Below are 16,137 nucleotides of genomic sequence, written 5' to 3'. Positions count from 1 at the left end.
AATTGGTCACCAGGAATGAGGTCTCAAAAGGTTGAAAACACAACGAACATTCTAGTCTATCTCTATGACATTGATCGTACAAAAGCCTGCAAGTTTGGGCATGCCACCTAGGCAACTTAGGCCCATTCCGCATGTAGCTGAGCATCGAGATTGACGTATCCGTCCACCACGCCTAGTCCACGTAACCTCTCCTGCTCAATGCGCTTCCCAGTCCACTCATCCGAATCCCATGACTTTGCGTTTGCAGCTTTCTGATCTTCAAGAGCTTCTCGGCCGGGGATCGTCTCATCAGTCAACTTGAGGATCTCACGGGCGAGGGAGCCATCAATGCCCTCCGCAGCAGTGATTCCTTCATTGCTCGCAGGCGTATCAACTGCAGAATTCTCGGCTGGAGATTCGTCATTCGCCTGGGTTGTCGAATCCCCGATGGGCATTGCCGGCAGGAAACCGCTCAAGCACAGAATGCGCGCTGGTGCGACCGTCAAACGACCCTTCTTGACGACGTACTTGCTGAGTGCCGTGGCCAACAGAGTTCTCTCGCCACCTCGTCGGCTGGCTGGACGCATGAAAGACGAGAGAATATACAGCCATTTCTTGTCCCACGAGATGACCTTGGAATGAACTTCATAACGCTCGAAAGGCTTGATCTCGCGCTTGAAGCTGCAATATACAGACCCGAGGACGATCATGATGGGCTTGCGCTTCGGCGCACGCTTGCCCTCTTTCTTGCTGGCCTCCAGAAATTCTTGATCGAGCTCCTTGCTGACGAGACCAACACCGGGGCTATACAGACGCGTGACCAGTGCTGTTCGCGAAACGTCTAGATCAGAGAAGTAGGTGCTGTTGGATTTGTGCAAATTGTAATCCGTCTCCAGCAATGGAGTCCGTGATGTGATCTTGTATGACACAAAGACTGGGTGGGTGGGTTTTCCTTGCGCGTCCAGGAGCGCATGCCCTTTTGGAAAGTAGGGATCACTGGGTTTCCAGCGAAGTTGGATTAAGAAGTGGTACAACAGACGGACCTAGAATTTGCTGATTAGCATCGTCGCACGAACCCAGAGGCGGGAGCTGCCTATGGGGAGTAATCGGACAATGCGTACATGTACGCATTGTGTGAAGAGACATACGTGCCAAATTAGGGGAAGGTTCTTGATGTTGGTGATGATCAGAAGCAGGGCCAATGCTCTTGTCCATGTCAGGTGTGACCCCAACATGGAAAAAATGTCGCCCAAGATCCCTGGTTGAAGGGTTGAAAAGACCGCCGACATCCTGGATGATACGGCTTTGAACCGTACTTCTCTGTCTTGAAATGTTCAAACAAGAGCACGCTAGCTGGGGTGCTAGAAGACGTCGTTCTTCAGCTGCCGAGCCTGTTGGTCGGAGCTACGGTCCTCAATGCCCTGTATGGCTGTGCTCAGGTCAGATGCTGAGCTCAAGTTGTCCGGTCGGCGAGCAAGTACTTTAGGCCGACGTTCCGAGCCTCATGGAAATGAGGCGTGATATCACAGGCACTGATAAGAATATAATTCAGATGCTTCGATGAATGGAAGTGATCACAGTGGGTTGGTCATTCCTTGCCTTGTCCATGTCGATCCTGATCACCCGTTGTTTTTGTTGGGACAGACAAGTATGGGCCGAGGCTTCCACTCAGCGACGCCGAGTAAGGTACTGTGTGCTCGTAGTGGGTGCTACGAAGCACGTGATGCTTGTTGCATGCAATATGCATTTGATCTTTCCAGCACCGTCCGCCTAGGCTCGAAGCCTAGGATGTAAGCGGTCAGGATAGAATTCTTCACCCTTTCAAGCATCAATAGATATTCAAAATCCATAGACGATTTATCATGCCGATCGTATTTTCCCGTGATCAATGAAAACAGCCTTCGCCCTCAGATAGAACATACTGGAACTGCGGGAAGCATTTCTAGGATATAGGGCCCCGAACTCCCGATATAATTCGTAATGGCAGCAGCCAACCTTGAACGCCCATTCTGTACCCATTTTGAAAATAACCTGACCTTGACATAGTATTTACAATTCCAAGCAATGCCCCCGGATTCAATAGGAGATAAGATCTGTGCAACGTACTCAACGGGCTTCAGCTTCCGGTTCGATATGCAAATAGCTTGTCATTAGGGCTATGAATAGTTCTTGAAGAGTAGTCTGCCATCTGAGCTTTACTCAATACATAATCTCGTTCCCAACTAGCCCGTCAGCAGGCAATTTGGTCCACTGTCCAACCTCTCATTCTAAAGCTCGTCCAAAGATGGTTCTTGATCTGGCAAGTTGTTGCTAGTCTGGCGTTTCAAGAATCTCGATGGATCTTTAGGAAAAATGCTATCATAGATATCGGCCTTGTGTCGCTCAATTTCAGCCTTGTCAATTCCCCATACATGTCAGTGAGGTCATCCTCGTTTAGACATTCAGGGTGAGCATAGACTTACAGCAGAGAATTGCATAGGCGAGGTCTGGCTTGTTATAGTGCGGGCTTGGCCATCGAAGACGTCCGATTTGAAAGAAGAGTCGTCATCTGGCCAAGTAGCAGTGACAAAGACTGATATGATCCACCCGTTCGTGTTAGCAAACTAAGAGCACAAGTTGTGATGTCGCGCAAATGTGTTGATAGCTTCATTGGACATACACTCTTCACTAGTGCGGACATTGGGTGGCACTTTGCCAGTCAGCGAGGCCGAAGCGACCTTTGTCAAGGAAAAAGCCGAAGGCCTTGTCAATTGATGCTTCATCAAGGAGTAGAACATGTTCGGCAGTGAGATATGATATTGAAAACCGGGGCACTGAGGGCGAGTAGAAGTATACGTGATTAAAGATATAACTTAAGTTGATGGATATATGGCAATAGGGACCGTTCATGGGACATTTGTATCCCTCCCGGAACCATTTCAAGTCTCGATGATGTCAACCGTATGATCGTGACTGTATACTGGTGTGCCCAATCAAATTTTCAACTTCTGCTGCGGAAATATAGACCTCCATGGGTGTTGTGTCGAAGGAGAGAGTCAGTATTGGTTAAAATCTATGCTTCATGATCCGGGGGTGGCAATATTCAGCTGCGGTCCCACGGTTCACCCGATTTCCGATGATTGACTACTTCCATGCAGTCCAGACCATCACAGGCAAGCCCTTAGTAATGTCCAGTAGTTGGTGTTTCGAGATCTCGATCTGAGATGCTGTCATCCCGTTGAATTTGGCGGTGGAGGTAACGACAAGACTCTGACAAGTGTGAGCTTGGATTGTCTGGGGAGTGGACCCCTGGACAGTGGGCAGTGCACAACTCTCCAAACTTTATCGACAATTTCTCCCTAAGATCTCCCCGCTAGCAGTCAACGTCCCGATCTTGAACGCCGATACAAAACGAGGGTTGTGCATTAGATCGATCGTCTTTGCAGGACGATCGATCTGATTAGGTTCGGCCCTTGCTAGGGAGGATCGAAGGTCCAACAGCAACAACGCCTGCGATTAAAGCTATTCTCCAGTAATGACCTGGAAAAGGTTCCCCAAACATCCATATCTAATGGTTGCATGAGCTCCACTTGAGCTGTGACGCAGGCCTTTACCTCAATCGGATTGTGCTGAGATCAGGACAGGGAGATACTGGAAGCTCAGAACAGAGATAGGTCGAGTTTCATTATGAATGTGATCTCGAGACGCAGGAGAATTCAACCACGTCATACCTCCAAGATCCGGAATGCACTGAGCAATGATGAAGTTGCATTGGTACACATTTGACTAGATCTACATCAAGAGCAGCCGCCCAACTTCTACTCAGTGCAGGGTCCACGCCCTTAGAAAAGCGCCATACAATTCGGAGGGCTTGACACGCCCCGGGCACAGTTCAAAGGACTGCTCGAAATGAAAAAGGTCCAGCGACCCAACCTCTCGCAAGTTGCAGCCAACTCGTCCAGGTCGAACATCTCACCGATCGGCAAGCCCCATCCAGCCAAGAGATGATGGTGAAGATCATATTCCGGGTTGAGGGCCGGATACACTTCAAAGCTCACAGCATCCGAGGCAACAGCTGCGAAATGATTATCCCAGATGAAGCGGAGAACTCGCTCACTCTGCTCGATACCGGCGTGCTGAGGCATGGACTGTTCGCTGTAGACCTGGCGCTCTTCGGCAGACATACTCGCCCATGTTCCCGGCAAGCCCACTCGCAAGAAGAAGATATCGCCCCTTTGAAAAGTGATGTTGCATTCCCGCGCGATTTCTTGAACCTCGTCGAGCGAGATCATCTGTCGTGACAGGGCGTTCAGGGGGATGTTGTTTTTCTTGGCGTGGGAGACATAATCGATCAAAACCCCTCGGCCTGCGATGCCCTTTTTGGCCCAGTATCCAATTCCTATCCGAGGAGACTGGGTATCTTTGATCTCTTCGGCCGTGGTGCCTCCGTGAAACACGCCGTCCTTGTTCGCATGATGTCGGAGTCCGTCCCACTGGGATCCCTGTTGAGGATTGAAGTGGTACTCGTCATCGAATGCAACGCCTTCTGCGACCCATTTGATGCGATGCTCAAAATGCCTGCGGCCGAACCCAGGAGGCGTCAGGTTCTCCATGTTCCAGTTCAGACACACTCTTTCGCCGGTCCGGATCTGCGTCTGCGCTGCACTGGCGACGACATCGGGCGTGAGAAGGCGCAGCATGCCTAAGCCCTCGTCCTCGGATCCCGCAGGTGCAGGCCAGTACTGCCGCTTGTTGGGAAGATCATCGAACGTCTCCGGGAGGGACGAGGTGCTTTGAGACATTTTTCTTGCTCGAAATCTCGCTTCTCAAATCGACCCTGATCGTAATATTGGAAAGCGCTGCAACCTGCCAAGTCAACGCTTGATGACAAGATCGACTGATGATATACACGAGTGAGGTAATCTGAGCTTCAAGAAGCTGAAATACCAGGCACAGCTTTGACCTGCGGTAATAACTTGGAGGATCCTAGAATTGACGGCCGACCGGGCAGAGAATCTAGATAGGTGGAAGAGCTATTGAGCGAACACCCCCACGGCGAGACAGCCATCTCCGCAGCTCTGGTGGATTGACGTGGGGATGATGAACCCCGCAGTCGGTATGGTGGGCGAACAGATCGGCAAGTGGGACAGTCGCACAGAGCCATCTGCTACTTCAGCGACAGCGATGGCACTCATGTATATGGTAGGTAATACTGTGCTGGGCACAGCCCAACGTAGAGTGCGACAATAGTGACGCATCCGATGCTTGCTGGGGTATCAATTGGCATCTGAGAGACATCGGCGGGCTAGGCGATTGGGGGTTGAAAATACTTCCAGATACGGAAAGGAAGAGATGAAAGCTTATTTCACGAGAAGAATATTGTTCAAGGAAAACGAGGGATAGTGCAATGAGAACGTATGGTCACAACAGACTTCGAATGAAACGATATAGCACAGATCTAATCCACCCAGAGTAAGAAGTACAGGGGTAAGATACGAAAGACAATGGAGAAAGTTAAAAAGGTAACTGCATCAAAAACAACGTTCACAGGTCATCCAGATCATCGGCCTTCGAGCCGGAGCTCCGCTTGGGCAAATCAGACATCTCGTACTCTTCTTGCTTGCCTGACGAGGAGGTCTTGTCCGAGGTGGACATCGCAATGGCCTGGCGGCCAGTATCAGACTGCTCAAGGAAGTCACGCAGGCGCCGTTTCCCTTCTACGAGAGCTTGCTGAGAAGCAGCTTCTGACATTTTGATGATTGGTCCCCAGAGATTGAGCTGCCAAGTAACATAGGCACCGACGGCGCACACAAACAGCAGTAAGAAGTAGGCCGGATTGCGCAGGACTAAAAATGGTCGAGGTATTAGTTTCGCAACCGATGGGAGTGTAGGATGAATGAGCAAACGTACCTGCAACGATTTCATTCCATCCCAATGCCAACAAAAGACCGTAGAAGTACAATGGCACTTGGGTCATGCCACCAATGGCACTGCGCTTCGCCTCAACATAAACTCCGTCGGCTGCCTTCTTGAAGCGAACAGTGAGCTCCTGACGCTTCGACTCGCTCAGGATCGTCATTTCCTCGTCGAGCGTCTTGCCCTCATCCTCATCCACGCCACCAATAGGAGCAAGATCCTCTTCGTCGGCGGGAGTCGCAGAGCTGGGGGTATGTCCAATCCAGCGATCCAACGGAGGAGGAGCATTTGTCTCGGCAAGGCGGAATCGCGACAGAAGAGGAATCAATGTCAATGTCGATTCTCGGGCACGTGTGTAAATGCCCTCAATATCGTCTGTTGGGCGCCAGATACGTGGTACACCAGCCTCGTCGTAACGGAACTTATCTTCGAAGTTTTCACGTAGCTTCAGAAGCAAGTTGCCTTCGATCATTTCCTCCTCAATTTTAGCATGGAGCACGCCCCACGACTTGCGGCGCAAGCGCCACAAACCAACGTCAACCTCTTCCAAGCTGGCGTCGAAGCTGCTGGCGCGATCCGTGAATCGTCGCTCGGCATCCAAGACAGTCTCCACAAAGACATTCCAGACTCGATCCCAGAAAGTCGTCTCCAGAGGTTTGTCGCCATTCTCAGGAGCGCCGTTGCCAGCACGTCCCGATCCCAAGCTGTTGAACTCGAGACCAACAGACTCGCCAAGACGAGACTGAACCCAACGTTCTACACGAGTGGCTAGACGTCTCATCTCATCGCGTCGAAGACGACCACTCACTTCAGCCAGTTCCTTCTCAAAGAGGTTGAGCTCCTGCTTGTAGTTGCTCCACGCAGTGCCCTCAACTACCGTGGACCGCGCGACCTCCTCGAATTTCTCCAAGGAGGCTTTTGTCTCCTTGTTGACGATCTCAGCAAAATCGTAATTACCGCCCTTCTTCTGGCCGGACTTGACCGCGCTAGTCACGGCTTCGCGGAAATCCTGGATGCCAGACTTGTGGGCAGCTGAGATTTGGCCATGAAGAAGTGCCTTGAGACGCGTGTCAACCTTGCCTTCCAGTTCGGCCTTCTTCCGCTGGTAGACACCCTTGTGGTAACGACTAGCTTCGGTTTCAAAGCCCTTCAAAGTCTTAGTGCGTGCTCCACGCATGGCCACGCCGAGGCCGCCAATGACCTCTGGAGACCCCAGGCGCACAGACTCGGCTTGTTTGTCCTCAAATGCTGTGATTGCTTCATCGAATCCAATCATGACTTCACGCAGAATCTCGTCGCAGCGGAATTGAGCAAGTAGTTCCTGCTGCGTTGGCAAGTCCAGATCCTTATTGTTGACAATTTGATCCCAGATGCCCTCAGCGTAATGGGAGAACCCATCGGCCGGGATTCTACGATGATACTCAGGCAGGAAGACGCCGCTGTCAGAGAACTCCCCTTGGAGCGGGTCTCGCTTAGGATCACGGTGGCCCTCGCGGAAACGCAAACCAAGCTTGTGTGTCTCGGTCACGAACTGCTCTGGCTGGTAACCCTTGTGCGGCAGGCCATAGAACTGGAAATCAAAGTAGTCATGAATCGTCGAATTTTCCAGTCCAGCAGGTTTGGATATTGTTGACCAAAGACGGGCGAGATCTTCCAGTAATGTCTTTTGGAGATTCTTCAGCGGGGTAGTGCCGATGAAGTCACGAATGACGAAAAAAAGCAAAGACCGATGTGTTGTGCTATGTTGGAAATATTAGGACCTTTCTAGACACGGGCCATATTTTCTGATTCAACCTTACCTCTTATCCTTCAAAAACAATTGTAGATTGACCTCGAACACAGTCTTGAGCAAGCCCATGTTTGCGCCCTGATACAGACCGACTTGGTGCTCCCAGATATTCACAATCAGCACCTCGCTGGTCGCGAGGGCAAACAGAGCGCTCTTGCGCTCAAAGTCCTGATCCTCGCCCCGTTCACGACCGTCGGTTCCCTCCACATCCATCACCAAGATGTTGTCCGCCATCCGGACCCCCTCTGTCGAAGCATCGCTCTGCTTCTTATTCTTCGACAGCCAGATACCCTTGGTTGTTTGCCGGCGCTCCGATTCGGACATCACAGAGAATTGCGTACCAAACAGGTGGTTGAGCAGGGTGGACTTTCCGGTTGACTGTGAGCCAAACACGGAGATGAGGTGGTAGTTGAAGCCGGCATTCGTGACATGTTCGAGAGACAGATACTTTGATAAGTTGGGACTGCGCAAAGACTGTTAGCAATCGATCTCTCTTGAAGCATGTCCCCTGCCAGTCTGGAGACCCCAGAGGACATCAACAGAAGACGGTGTATAGCTCCTACTTGAACTCCTTATCACCATCAATCACCTGCACTCCGTGCTCGTAGAGAGTGACATCATCGCTGTCGCCGACGGACGCGAAATGACCATTTGCCATGATTGGAGGCGCGGTTGGTGTTCGAGCTAAGCTTGACGGTCGTTCAGACATGATGCCGTCTTCGTGTGGTTGCGCAGGCAATCTGTCGCGCTTTTGTAGAACGATAGTGTGGGGACAACTGGCCCGGAGGTTGAGAGGTGGTGGCGAGGGCAAGTGGACCGGACGGGAGCGATGAGGTTGGGGAGATTAACTGGAGTTAACGCATACAAACATCAGAGGTTCAGGAAAGGATGATTCTCTCAACAGCGCCACCACGTCAGTTGTCACGATCAGCGGGAGCCGACAAGTTTCGAGGTGGTCACAAGGCGGCTGCACGAGTGCTTGGGTCTTATTGATCTCGAGGTCAATTTGGCACTGCTGCCCGGGAGATCATATGGTCTTACATAACCCCCTTTTTTGGGTCTCCAGGGGGCCCGGCTGCAGGTGGTCGCGACATGAAACCCGCAAAGGCATCTGGAACCACAACGGTGCCTGGTGGATGGTACCTTAGCTTAGCATGCAAGGTACTCTGGTATACCTGCTCACAATCAGGTTGCCGACTCATCTACTCTGCAATTCCACACTTAAAGAAGGACAAATTCATAAACGGCGGGGGCCGAGATGTGCAAAATCATGGAAGTTTTCAGTCAAACTGGAGGAACTGATGGAGGGGTCCGCTAATTGCAGTAGCTGCCATTGTACATGGCTGGGGTATATACGACAGTTATAATGCCCAATGAATCTGCCAGCCCTTGATTTCTAGAATTTGAGATCGGGCTGCATTTGCTCATGAAACCGGCAATGGTAGTTCGACCACCTATGAACCCTGTCAAACTGCGTACTCGACTTTTTTGGCATATTAACGAAACATTGCGCAATTACCACCATGAGCGAGAGAGCCACAATTTGGATAACATTAGCTTTCAAGAAACCAGCCAACACCGTAAATGGTCTGCTACGAGGCCTTGCTGGAGCTCATCAGTCGAACCAGTTCACGTTCCAGCCGTAATCTAGTCCATGATCAACGGCAAGATTCAACAACGCCGACTCTTCCAAGTCATTGAAAAGCCCTGTGAAGGATGTCGATCCGAAACCAGCAAATTCGGTAATAGAAGGATCTTCACCTGGAGGCAACGGCTGAGCAAGATCCTTGGAAGTCACAGGGGGTCGGGGCACTGGACTTTGTGAGTTTGAAGCGCCACTGGCGTATGTCGCGGATGACAGTTCTGGGTCACTGAACGGGGGCGTCTGCAGCGTATAAAGACTCTGCGGGTAGACTGAAGGAAGATCTTTGACAGCAGGGGGTAATGTCTTTGGTCCAACATCGTCGTTGTCGCCAACTTGGTGGTATCTCAATACCTTGGGGCCGGCGCCAATAACGATAGACCCAAAGTAAGGAATGGTGACCTTGCACGACGGCGCTGATGCCCATTCCTTAATATGTGACCTGCTGTTGACGATGCTGGTAAGGATCAGTGCGGATTGGGCAGCCACAGTCCCTCCCGCCTCGTTAGCAGCTTGACCGAGAATGTCAGCCACTTCTCCGAGAAGCCTCCAGTCTTGATCATCTTGTTGCTTGTGAAGCGCAGGTGACTCATCGAAATGTCCATGAAGGTACACGACAACCATCATGCCCATAGTAAGGGCGAAGAAGTCGATCATTTTGCACAAATAAGTTTTCATCATGGACCGTAGAACTTTATATAGCATCAATGTATTTCGCGCCGACTGGATGGCTTCACGGTGACAAATACTGAAGCGTTGATCTTGAGGGAATTTCAGCAAGAACGGCATATGCAGCAAAGCTCGCACCACGTTGAGCATCAATTGGAGAGGAAGTTTAGCATGGAAACTTTCGCGAGTTTCTTTTGGGCCTGGCAGGATGCCGAAGAAGCTCTCTGGTAGATTCTTCCAAGCATCCATCAGTTCTTGGTCAAGTGCTAACGTCTGTTCGAGGCTAGTCTCGGAGAAATCATGATTTCGGTCGACAATGTGCCCCGCAACCATGCTCATACGCAGGAAATATTGCTCGGCGTCCGTGACAGACATTTGAAGTCGACGTTCAACCTGCGGCTTGAAGAAGGATTCCATCACCCCATAGGGCAATCCAAGAATCATACTCAATGTCCGATCCGCCGCCGTGACGGAGCACCAAATTTTCAATCGTCGGTCGAAGAGTGTGTCGGTAGGTCGCGCCGTACGGGTGGAGAAATGCATGCCCGCAAGATAGGCAAATTCGATCGCACGACGATTGACTAGCCAGGCCTTACGAAGTCGACCCTCGCTTAAGTGAGATTTTGCGAGTAGAGTCTGCGCCTCGATGCCCGGTAAAGTGGCAGCATATTCATCGTCACGGACTACAAGGCGGTCGACTGCTTCGTTGCACCGTGCGGAGAACTTCTGAGGATCGAGAGGATCATGCAGACCACTCAAGTCGAACTCGGGCGGCAAGTGAACGACACTGATGGCCAGCCAAAGGACAACCTTGGCCATTTCGGCCGGGGCAATCGCACTTTGATATACTGCTGACAAAAAGGTCGACGTTTCTGGACGACTGGGGAAATATTCGTCCCACAGACAGCCTGCATGCGATGCTTCCGCAATCACTCTTCGTAACGTCTCCGCAGGTGGAAGCAAGGCCAGGAGCTCGGCGCGTACCGTGCATGCTTTGGACGATGTATCTTGAGCACCCGCGAACCGATCGTTGCTATCCGTGTCTTCGCGCCGACTCACAACATAGTTATCGAATAACTGCAGCACCGGTGCATTTCGGATTTGGTCGCTCGATGGGCCTAGTTGATCCGAATCGGGATCTGGCACTGGCGAAGGTGCTCTGGTCTTCGGTATAGGCTTGGCTATTGATTGCAAAAATTCTTCGTTAGCGTCGAACTCAGGTCACTCCTGGGCCGGCGCATGGCTCGTCCGATACGTACGAACTGTGTCATCAGCACTCTGCTGGTCAACTCGTTTGGCCAGCTTTTGTACCACGCTTTCCAGGTGGGCAACTCTTTCCCGGAGACTGTAGCGTTGTTCCGCCTGCCCGTACCCTGCTACTGGGGCAGGCTCTTCCATACCCTGTGCTTGATCAATACAAGAGGAACCTCTCAGCCTACATTCATGGCAGGCATCAGAGCGGCCTGGATCGTACGTGCACCGGATTTTTCGGCGGCGACCTGACACCGTGCATTAGTTCTAGGTGTCCAGGAAACCCATGTGATTCTGACGAACCCGCGGAGGACGTACATTCAATACAGCTCTTAGTTCCCTTGCGTATTTTCTTACGCGGAGGGCCGTTGGATTCGGCCCAAAGATCCATATCTTCTCGCGTCCCAGATCGGCCGTGGTTCACCGTTCAACGTCGACTCGGTTGATTCGAGGGGATCAACACCGGTCGTTGAGCTGTCTCACTCCTGCCAGAGTGACAGCTTGGTGAAAGCAGACTGTGTTAATTCTGAGAAGAGGCCGTACTTTTGTGGAAATGCATTCCAGCAAGTGAAGCAGACGGGAAAGTCCTCAACGTAAGCTGGCAAACTGACCCAAGCTGTCTCGTCTTACTTAGTAATTCGTCCAAGTGACTAACTTATCAGGCAGTCAAATACAACGCTAGGCCAGGTTGGGGGCCAAATTGGGGTCGGGGGTCCATCTAGTCATTATGATTATCATTCATCAGGTCAGCATCCGCAGTATGATTGAGTTTATGTCCGGGGGGAAACCTCCTATGTCGACTGTTAGTAATCACTAATCACTGAGGTGGACCCGACTGATCAGGTCGAAGACTGGACTTGGTGGACTGTACGATGCACCCGGTCCCGTGCCAACCGTGATCCACGTACCGACCACTTTTCTCCAATCTATCGGCACTCGGAGGATCGAAAGATCTGGAGTCCAGCTGGAAAGTGCGGGAAATCTGGCGAGCAACATCAATGATACATGTAAGGAATCAATGCGTGGACTGACAACTGCAGTTGCCCTATCTTGTTGCACGGGGTGGATTGTCTATCATTCTCACTGTGCTGCTTATCTACACCTAGCTGTCTTCTTATTCTATTCCGTTGTGAATCGTTGGAGATATTGTAGGTGCGGTCTTCCATTGCACACGGCGTGGGACTCGGGCCGGTCGATCTTCTACAGTACAGCTCGATCGACTAGTTGCCGTACCACTAACTCTCCCCCTACCACGTGCTATAAATCCAACCTACCTCACTTGGTCAATGGTGACAGGCGACGTTCCTGGAATGAAGGATGGAGAGCTTATACGAGACTCGTGTCCTCGGATCCGGATGCCGAGCGAGAGTAGCGCACAGCCACATATGGATTTCCACGTGATCTAACCTCGTGCAAACTACGTGGTACAACCGAACTGCAAGAGCTACTGTAACTGTACTGCTTTAAAGCGACTGAGGGGATGTTCAATGTCGACTTCCTAGGAAGAGAGGAGAGAAAATTTGGCAATAACTACATCTCCAAATACTATAGAGGTACATGAACAAGATTCAAGCGAAAACTCCGGCTTTCCTTAGATCCCTGTGACTGATCAACGGTTCCCGCGCTGTGAATGTAGAGTAGACAATAAAACGATAGAGAGAGGTACAAGGGGGTGTCATAATACAAGAGCCCGAATCACACTTTTGCAGCAAGAGAGTGATCGAGCCTTGGTCAAGTCATCGGACCTGTCCGTTCCTGGTTCTTTACTCCATCACGCGAGTGATGAGGCCAGTGGCCACGGTGCGGCCACCCTCACGGATGTTGAAGCGCTGACCCGCCTCGGCGGCAACCGGGCGGTGAGTCTCGAGAACCATCTCGACGTTGTCACCGGGCTGGACGCGACGAGACTCATCGCCGTCGGGGAAAGTAAGGTCGCCAGGCTCATCTGTGATTGAAACGTTAGAAGTCCATCGGGCAGCAAAAGAACACAGAATGATCGAGACTTACCGGCAGTGCGGAGGTAGACCTGAGGGCGGTAGTTGGAGCCGAAACCAGTGCGGCGACCACCCTCGGCCTCGGTCAGAACGTACATGGACACCAAGAACTTCTTGGCGGCCTTGGTGGAAGCGGGCAGAGCAATGACCATGCCGCGACGGATGTCCTCACGCTTGACACCACGGAGCAGCAGACCGGAGTTGTCACCGGCACGAGACTCATCGCAAGACTTCTTGAAGGTCTCGATATCGGTGACCTTGGTCTTGATGGGGACCTCTGAGCCACCCACGATCTCGACCTCGGTATCCTTCTTCAGGAGACCACGCTCAACACGACCGGAGGCAACGGTACCACGACCGGGAATGGAGAAGACTTCCTCGATGGACATGAGGAAGGGCTTGTCGAGGTCACGCTCAGGGGTGGGGATCCAAGTGTCGACAGCCTTCATCAGCTGGTCGATACGCTCGGCACCGATGTCGGGACGGCGATCCTCAAGGGCGCAAAGAGCAGAGCCGAAGATGATGGGAGTCTCCTCACCCTCGAAACCGTAGGTGGACAGGAGCTCACGCATCTCGAGCTCAACGAGCTCAAGCATCTCGTCGTCCTCCACGGCATCAACCTTGTTCACGAAGACAACGATCTTCTGAACACCGACCTGACGGGCGAGCAGCAAATGCTCACGTGTCTGGGGCCTGATAGTTACGAGGATGATATCAGTAAGCTGTCAATCCGAATATGTCGATACCAACTGATAACCTACATCTGACCGTCAGAGGCAGCAACAACAACAATGGCGCCATCCATGTTAGCAGCACCGGTGATCATGTTTTTGATGTAATCGGCGTGACCAGGGCAGTCAACGTGGGCGTAGTGACGATCCTCGGTCTGGAACTCGATGTGGGCAGTGGAGATTGTGATACCACGCTTGCGCTCCTCAGGGGCCTTGTCGATGGAGGCGTAGTCGAGGAAGTTGGCCAGTCCCTTGGAGGCCTGGTGCTTGGTGATAGCGGCAGTCAAGGTAGTCTGGGGAGAACCGGCGGCAATTAGACAAATGAAAGGTCGAGTCTATCAAGAGAACAGACGCTCACCTTGCCGTGATCGACGTGACCGATAGTACCAATGTTGACGTGGGGCTTGGTTCGCTCGAAGGCAGTGGCCAGGCCACGGGCAGCGACCTTGTCGCTGGCGAAGACATGGTGAACGGGGTTGACGGCACGCGGACGCAGCAGAGATGAGCGACCGGTACGCGCCAACAGATTCAATGAACGGGTGATGCTCGACATCTTGTAGACTAAAGCCCCAGAGAAAGACCGATGAACAACAAGGACGAAAAGGACAGTCGATGGGTAGATGAGAATTGTCTCGGCATCAACATGGAGCCAAATTTTCGGGGCCAGGAGCGCTTAGTCATCTACAGACCAATCACCGGCCGAGACTTGCGGAGCTCGGGCTAAATGACGCAGAAGGTCTGATCATTATCTTTGCCTTGTGAGATTTGTTGTTTATGATGGGCAATTGTGTTCTAAAAAGATGATATCAAGACTGACCTCGCGGTATTCAGAAGAGTGGTATACGCAAAAGCTATACTTTACGAGGCAAACTTAGTGAGAAAGCGGCAGCAGGGACGTGAGCTTCAAAGAAGCTACCATGATGCGCAGCTTGTGACATGGTATCCCTATCCCATCTCATGTACAGATATGGGCAATAGAACATTATTTAGAGACGGATACCTAAGCCTGGCTGCCCCAACCCGTAAAGTCTTACTCCCGTCCCTGGTTGGACATCAGGAGGAATCCTTCTTGACAGTGATAATAACCTGTTTACCGGGTTCTCCTTCCATAGCTTTCACCTGCGTAGCACCAGCCTCTCTTGTCGTATCTAGGACAGTTTGAATGACATGTTTGATTTCATCCACAGTAGGTGCTCGCTTGGCCTTTTTGCGCTTCATGATGACCTCAACCTTTCGACCCTTCTCCAGGAAATTGGTCAGCTGTTTCAGGCGGTGCGACAGATCATGGGCGTCGATGGCCCAGTTAAGTTCGATCTGCTTCGTCTGAACCTTCGGAGCCTTTGCAGATTTCGCTTTGGCCTTTTCATGCTGTTTCGCTTCCATTTTGTTCAGAATTTTGCACACGGGAGGTCGATCACTGTCGGCGGGCGAGACTTGCAGTAGGAAGAATTTACTGCGATCAAAGGATTCAAGCACCTCCGCAAGTCTTTGGGGCGGCATCAAGTTTTGATCTTCGTCGACCAGTTGCACAAGGCGGGTGCCAATGGCTTCATCCTTGATGACGGTCGGTGCGTTTGGAGTTCGTACAACAGGTCGGGCGAGGGCCGAGGACTGGTGGAAGCCGCGTGACTTGAGGTCGTTTGAGACGTTCGGTGCGCGGATGAAAGTTGGCCGTGAGATGCGAAGGGGAGTGAAGAAAATCCGACGCAATGCCTGCGCCGGCGAGACGAGACCGCGTATGTGGCTCATATTGGTGACCGTCTTGTGAGGCTAATTGCTAACCAACGAAGAATCGAAATGGCCTATAGATCAAAAGAAAACGAAGAAGAGCAGAACGTCGGAGAAAAGGCTCTTGCAGCTATCAAGAAAGGTGACAGGCAGATTAATCGATCAGACCAGACTAATCTGGTCAAACAGTGAGGAGTTGAATGGCTCTGGTGGTGAAGCAGCTCGTGTCTATGGAGGTACAAGCGGAGATGGCAGACAGCGGGAGGTTTCTCCGGGGAAAGCCGCATTCAGAAATGGCATTGCCACATCTGCGCCACAGTCCCGAAACCGTGAAACTGATTGGGGACACTGGTATCGGGGATCTCCTTTCTCTCCGGGTCTAGTCGTTCACCATCTTTTCTTTTCATCTCTTCTCCGTGCAATTTTTTTTGTTTGATTTTGATCCGGGTATATTGCACT

At 51.6% G+C, this 16,137-nt stretch overlaps 7 protein-coding genes across 7 annotated transcripts; all 7 read right to left on the bottom strand.

Annotated features, from left to right (window-relative positions):
• Positions 1-116: 116 nt before the first annotated feature.
• On the bottom strand, positions 117-1,214 carry N7539_002699 (acyl-CoA thioesterase; the record flags this gene model as incomplete). The annotated part of the gene is made up of 2 exons (XM_056932302.1): positions 117-1,022; positions 1,128-1,214. 2 exons carry the CDS (start codon positions 1,212-1,214, stop codon positions 117-119), a joined length of 993 nt encoding a protein of 330 aa, XP_056792261.1.
• Positions 1,215-2,246: 1,032 nt separating this feature from the next.
• N7539_002698 (uncharacterized protein) lies at positions 2,247-2,756 on the bottom strand (the record flags this gene model as incomplete). The annotated part of the gene is made up of 3 exons (XM_056932301.1): positions 2,247-2,372; positions 2,442-2,551; positions 2,639-2,756. 3 exons carry the CDS (start codon positions 2,754-2,756, stop codon positions 2,247-2,249), a joined length of 354 nt encoding a protein of 117 aa, XP_056792260.1.
• Positions 2,757-3,800: 1,044 nt separating this feature from the next.
• N7539_002697 (uncharacterized protein) lies at positions 3,801-4,760 on the bottom strand (the record flags this gene model as incomplete). The annotated part of the gene is made up of 1 exon (XM_056932300.1): positions 3,801-4,760. One exon carries the CDS (start codon positions 4,758-4,760, stop codon positions 3,801-3,803), a length of 960 nt encoding a protein of 319 aa, XP_056792259.1.
• Positions 4,761-5,502: 742 nt separating this feature from the next.
• On the bottom strand, positions 5,503-8,372 carry sey1 (dynamin-like GTPase SEY1; the record flags this gene model as incomplete). The annotated part of the gene is made up of 4 exons (XM_056932299.1): positions 5,503-5,804; positions 5,869-7,613; positions 7,674-8,126; positions 8,227-8,372. 4 exons carry the CDS (start codon positions 8,370-8,372, stop codon positions 5,503-5,505), a joined length of 2,646 nt encoding a protein of 881 aa, XP_056792258.1.
• Positions 8,373-9,278: 906 nt separating this feature from the next.
• Positions 9,279-11,616, bottom strand: N7539_002695 (uncharacterized protein; the record flags this gene model as incomplete). The annotated part of the gene is made up of 3 exons (XM_056932298.1): positions 9,279-11,155; positions 11,234-11,473; positions 11,544-11,616. The coding sequence occupies 3 exons, from the start codon at positions 11,614-11,616 to the stop codon at positions 9,279-9,281; spliced, it is 2,190 nt and encodes a 729-aa protein (XP_056792257.1).
• Positions 11,617-12,988: 1,372 nt separating this feature from the next.
• Positions 12,989-14,503, bottom strand: N7539_002694 (translation elongation factor Tu; the record flags this gene model as incomplete). The annotated part of the gene is made up of 4 exons (XM_056932297.1): positions 12,989-13,170; positions 13,233-13,912; positions 13,981-14,243; positions 14,309-14,503. The coding sequence occupies 4 exons, from the start codon at positions 14,501-14,503 to the stop codon at positions 12,989-12,991; spliced, it is 1,320 nt and encodes a 439-aa protein (XP_056792256.1).
• Positions 14,504-15,003: 500 nt separating this feature from the next.
• Positions 15,004-15,699, bottom strand: N7539_002693 (putative translation initiation factor IF3; the record flags this gene model as incomplete). Its single annotated transcript, XM_056932296.1, has 1 exon — positions 15,004-15,699. One exon carries the CDS (start codon positions 15,697-15,699, stop codon positions 15,004-15,006), a length of 696 nt encoding a protein of 231 aa, XP_056792255.1.
• Positions 15,700-16,137: the final 438 nt, after the last annotated feature.

Source organism: Penicillium diatomitis (assembly GCF_028827545.1).
Source record: "Penicillium diatomitis strain IBT 30728 chromosome Unknown utg000003l_segment0_segment0, whole genome shotgun sequence".
In the NCBI taxonomy this organism is placed as follows: domain Eukaryota; kingdom Fungi; phylum Ascomycota; class Eurotiomycetes; order Eurotiales; family Aspergillaceae; genus Penicillium; species Penicillium diatomitis.
The sequence above is the reverse complement of the archived record's forward strand: the minus strand, read 5'-3'. Positions and strand labels throughout refer to the sequence as shown.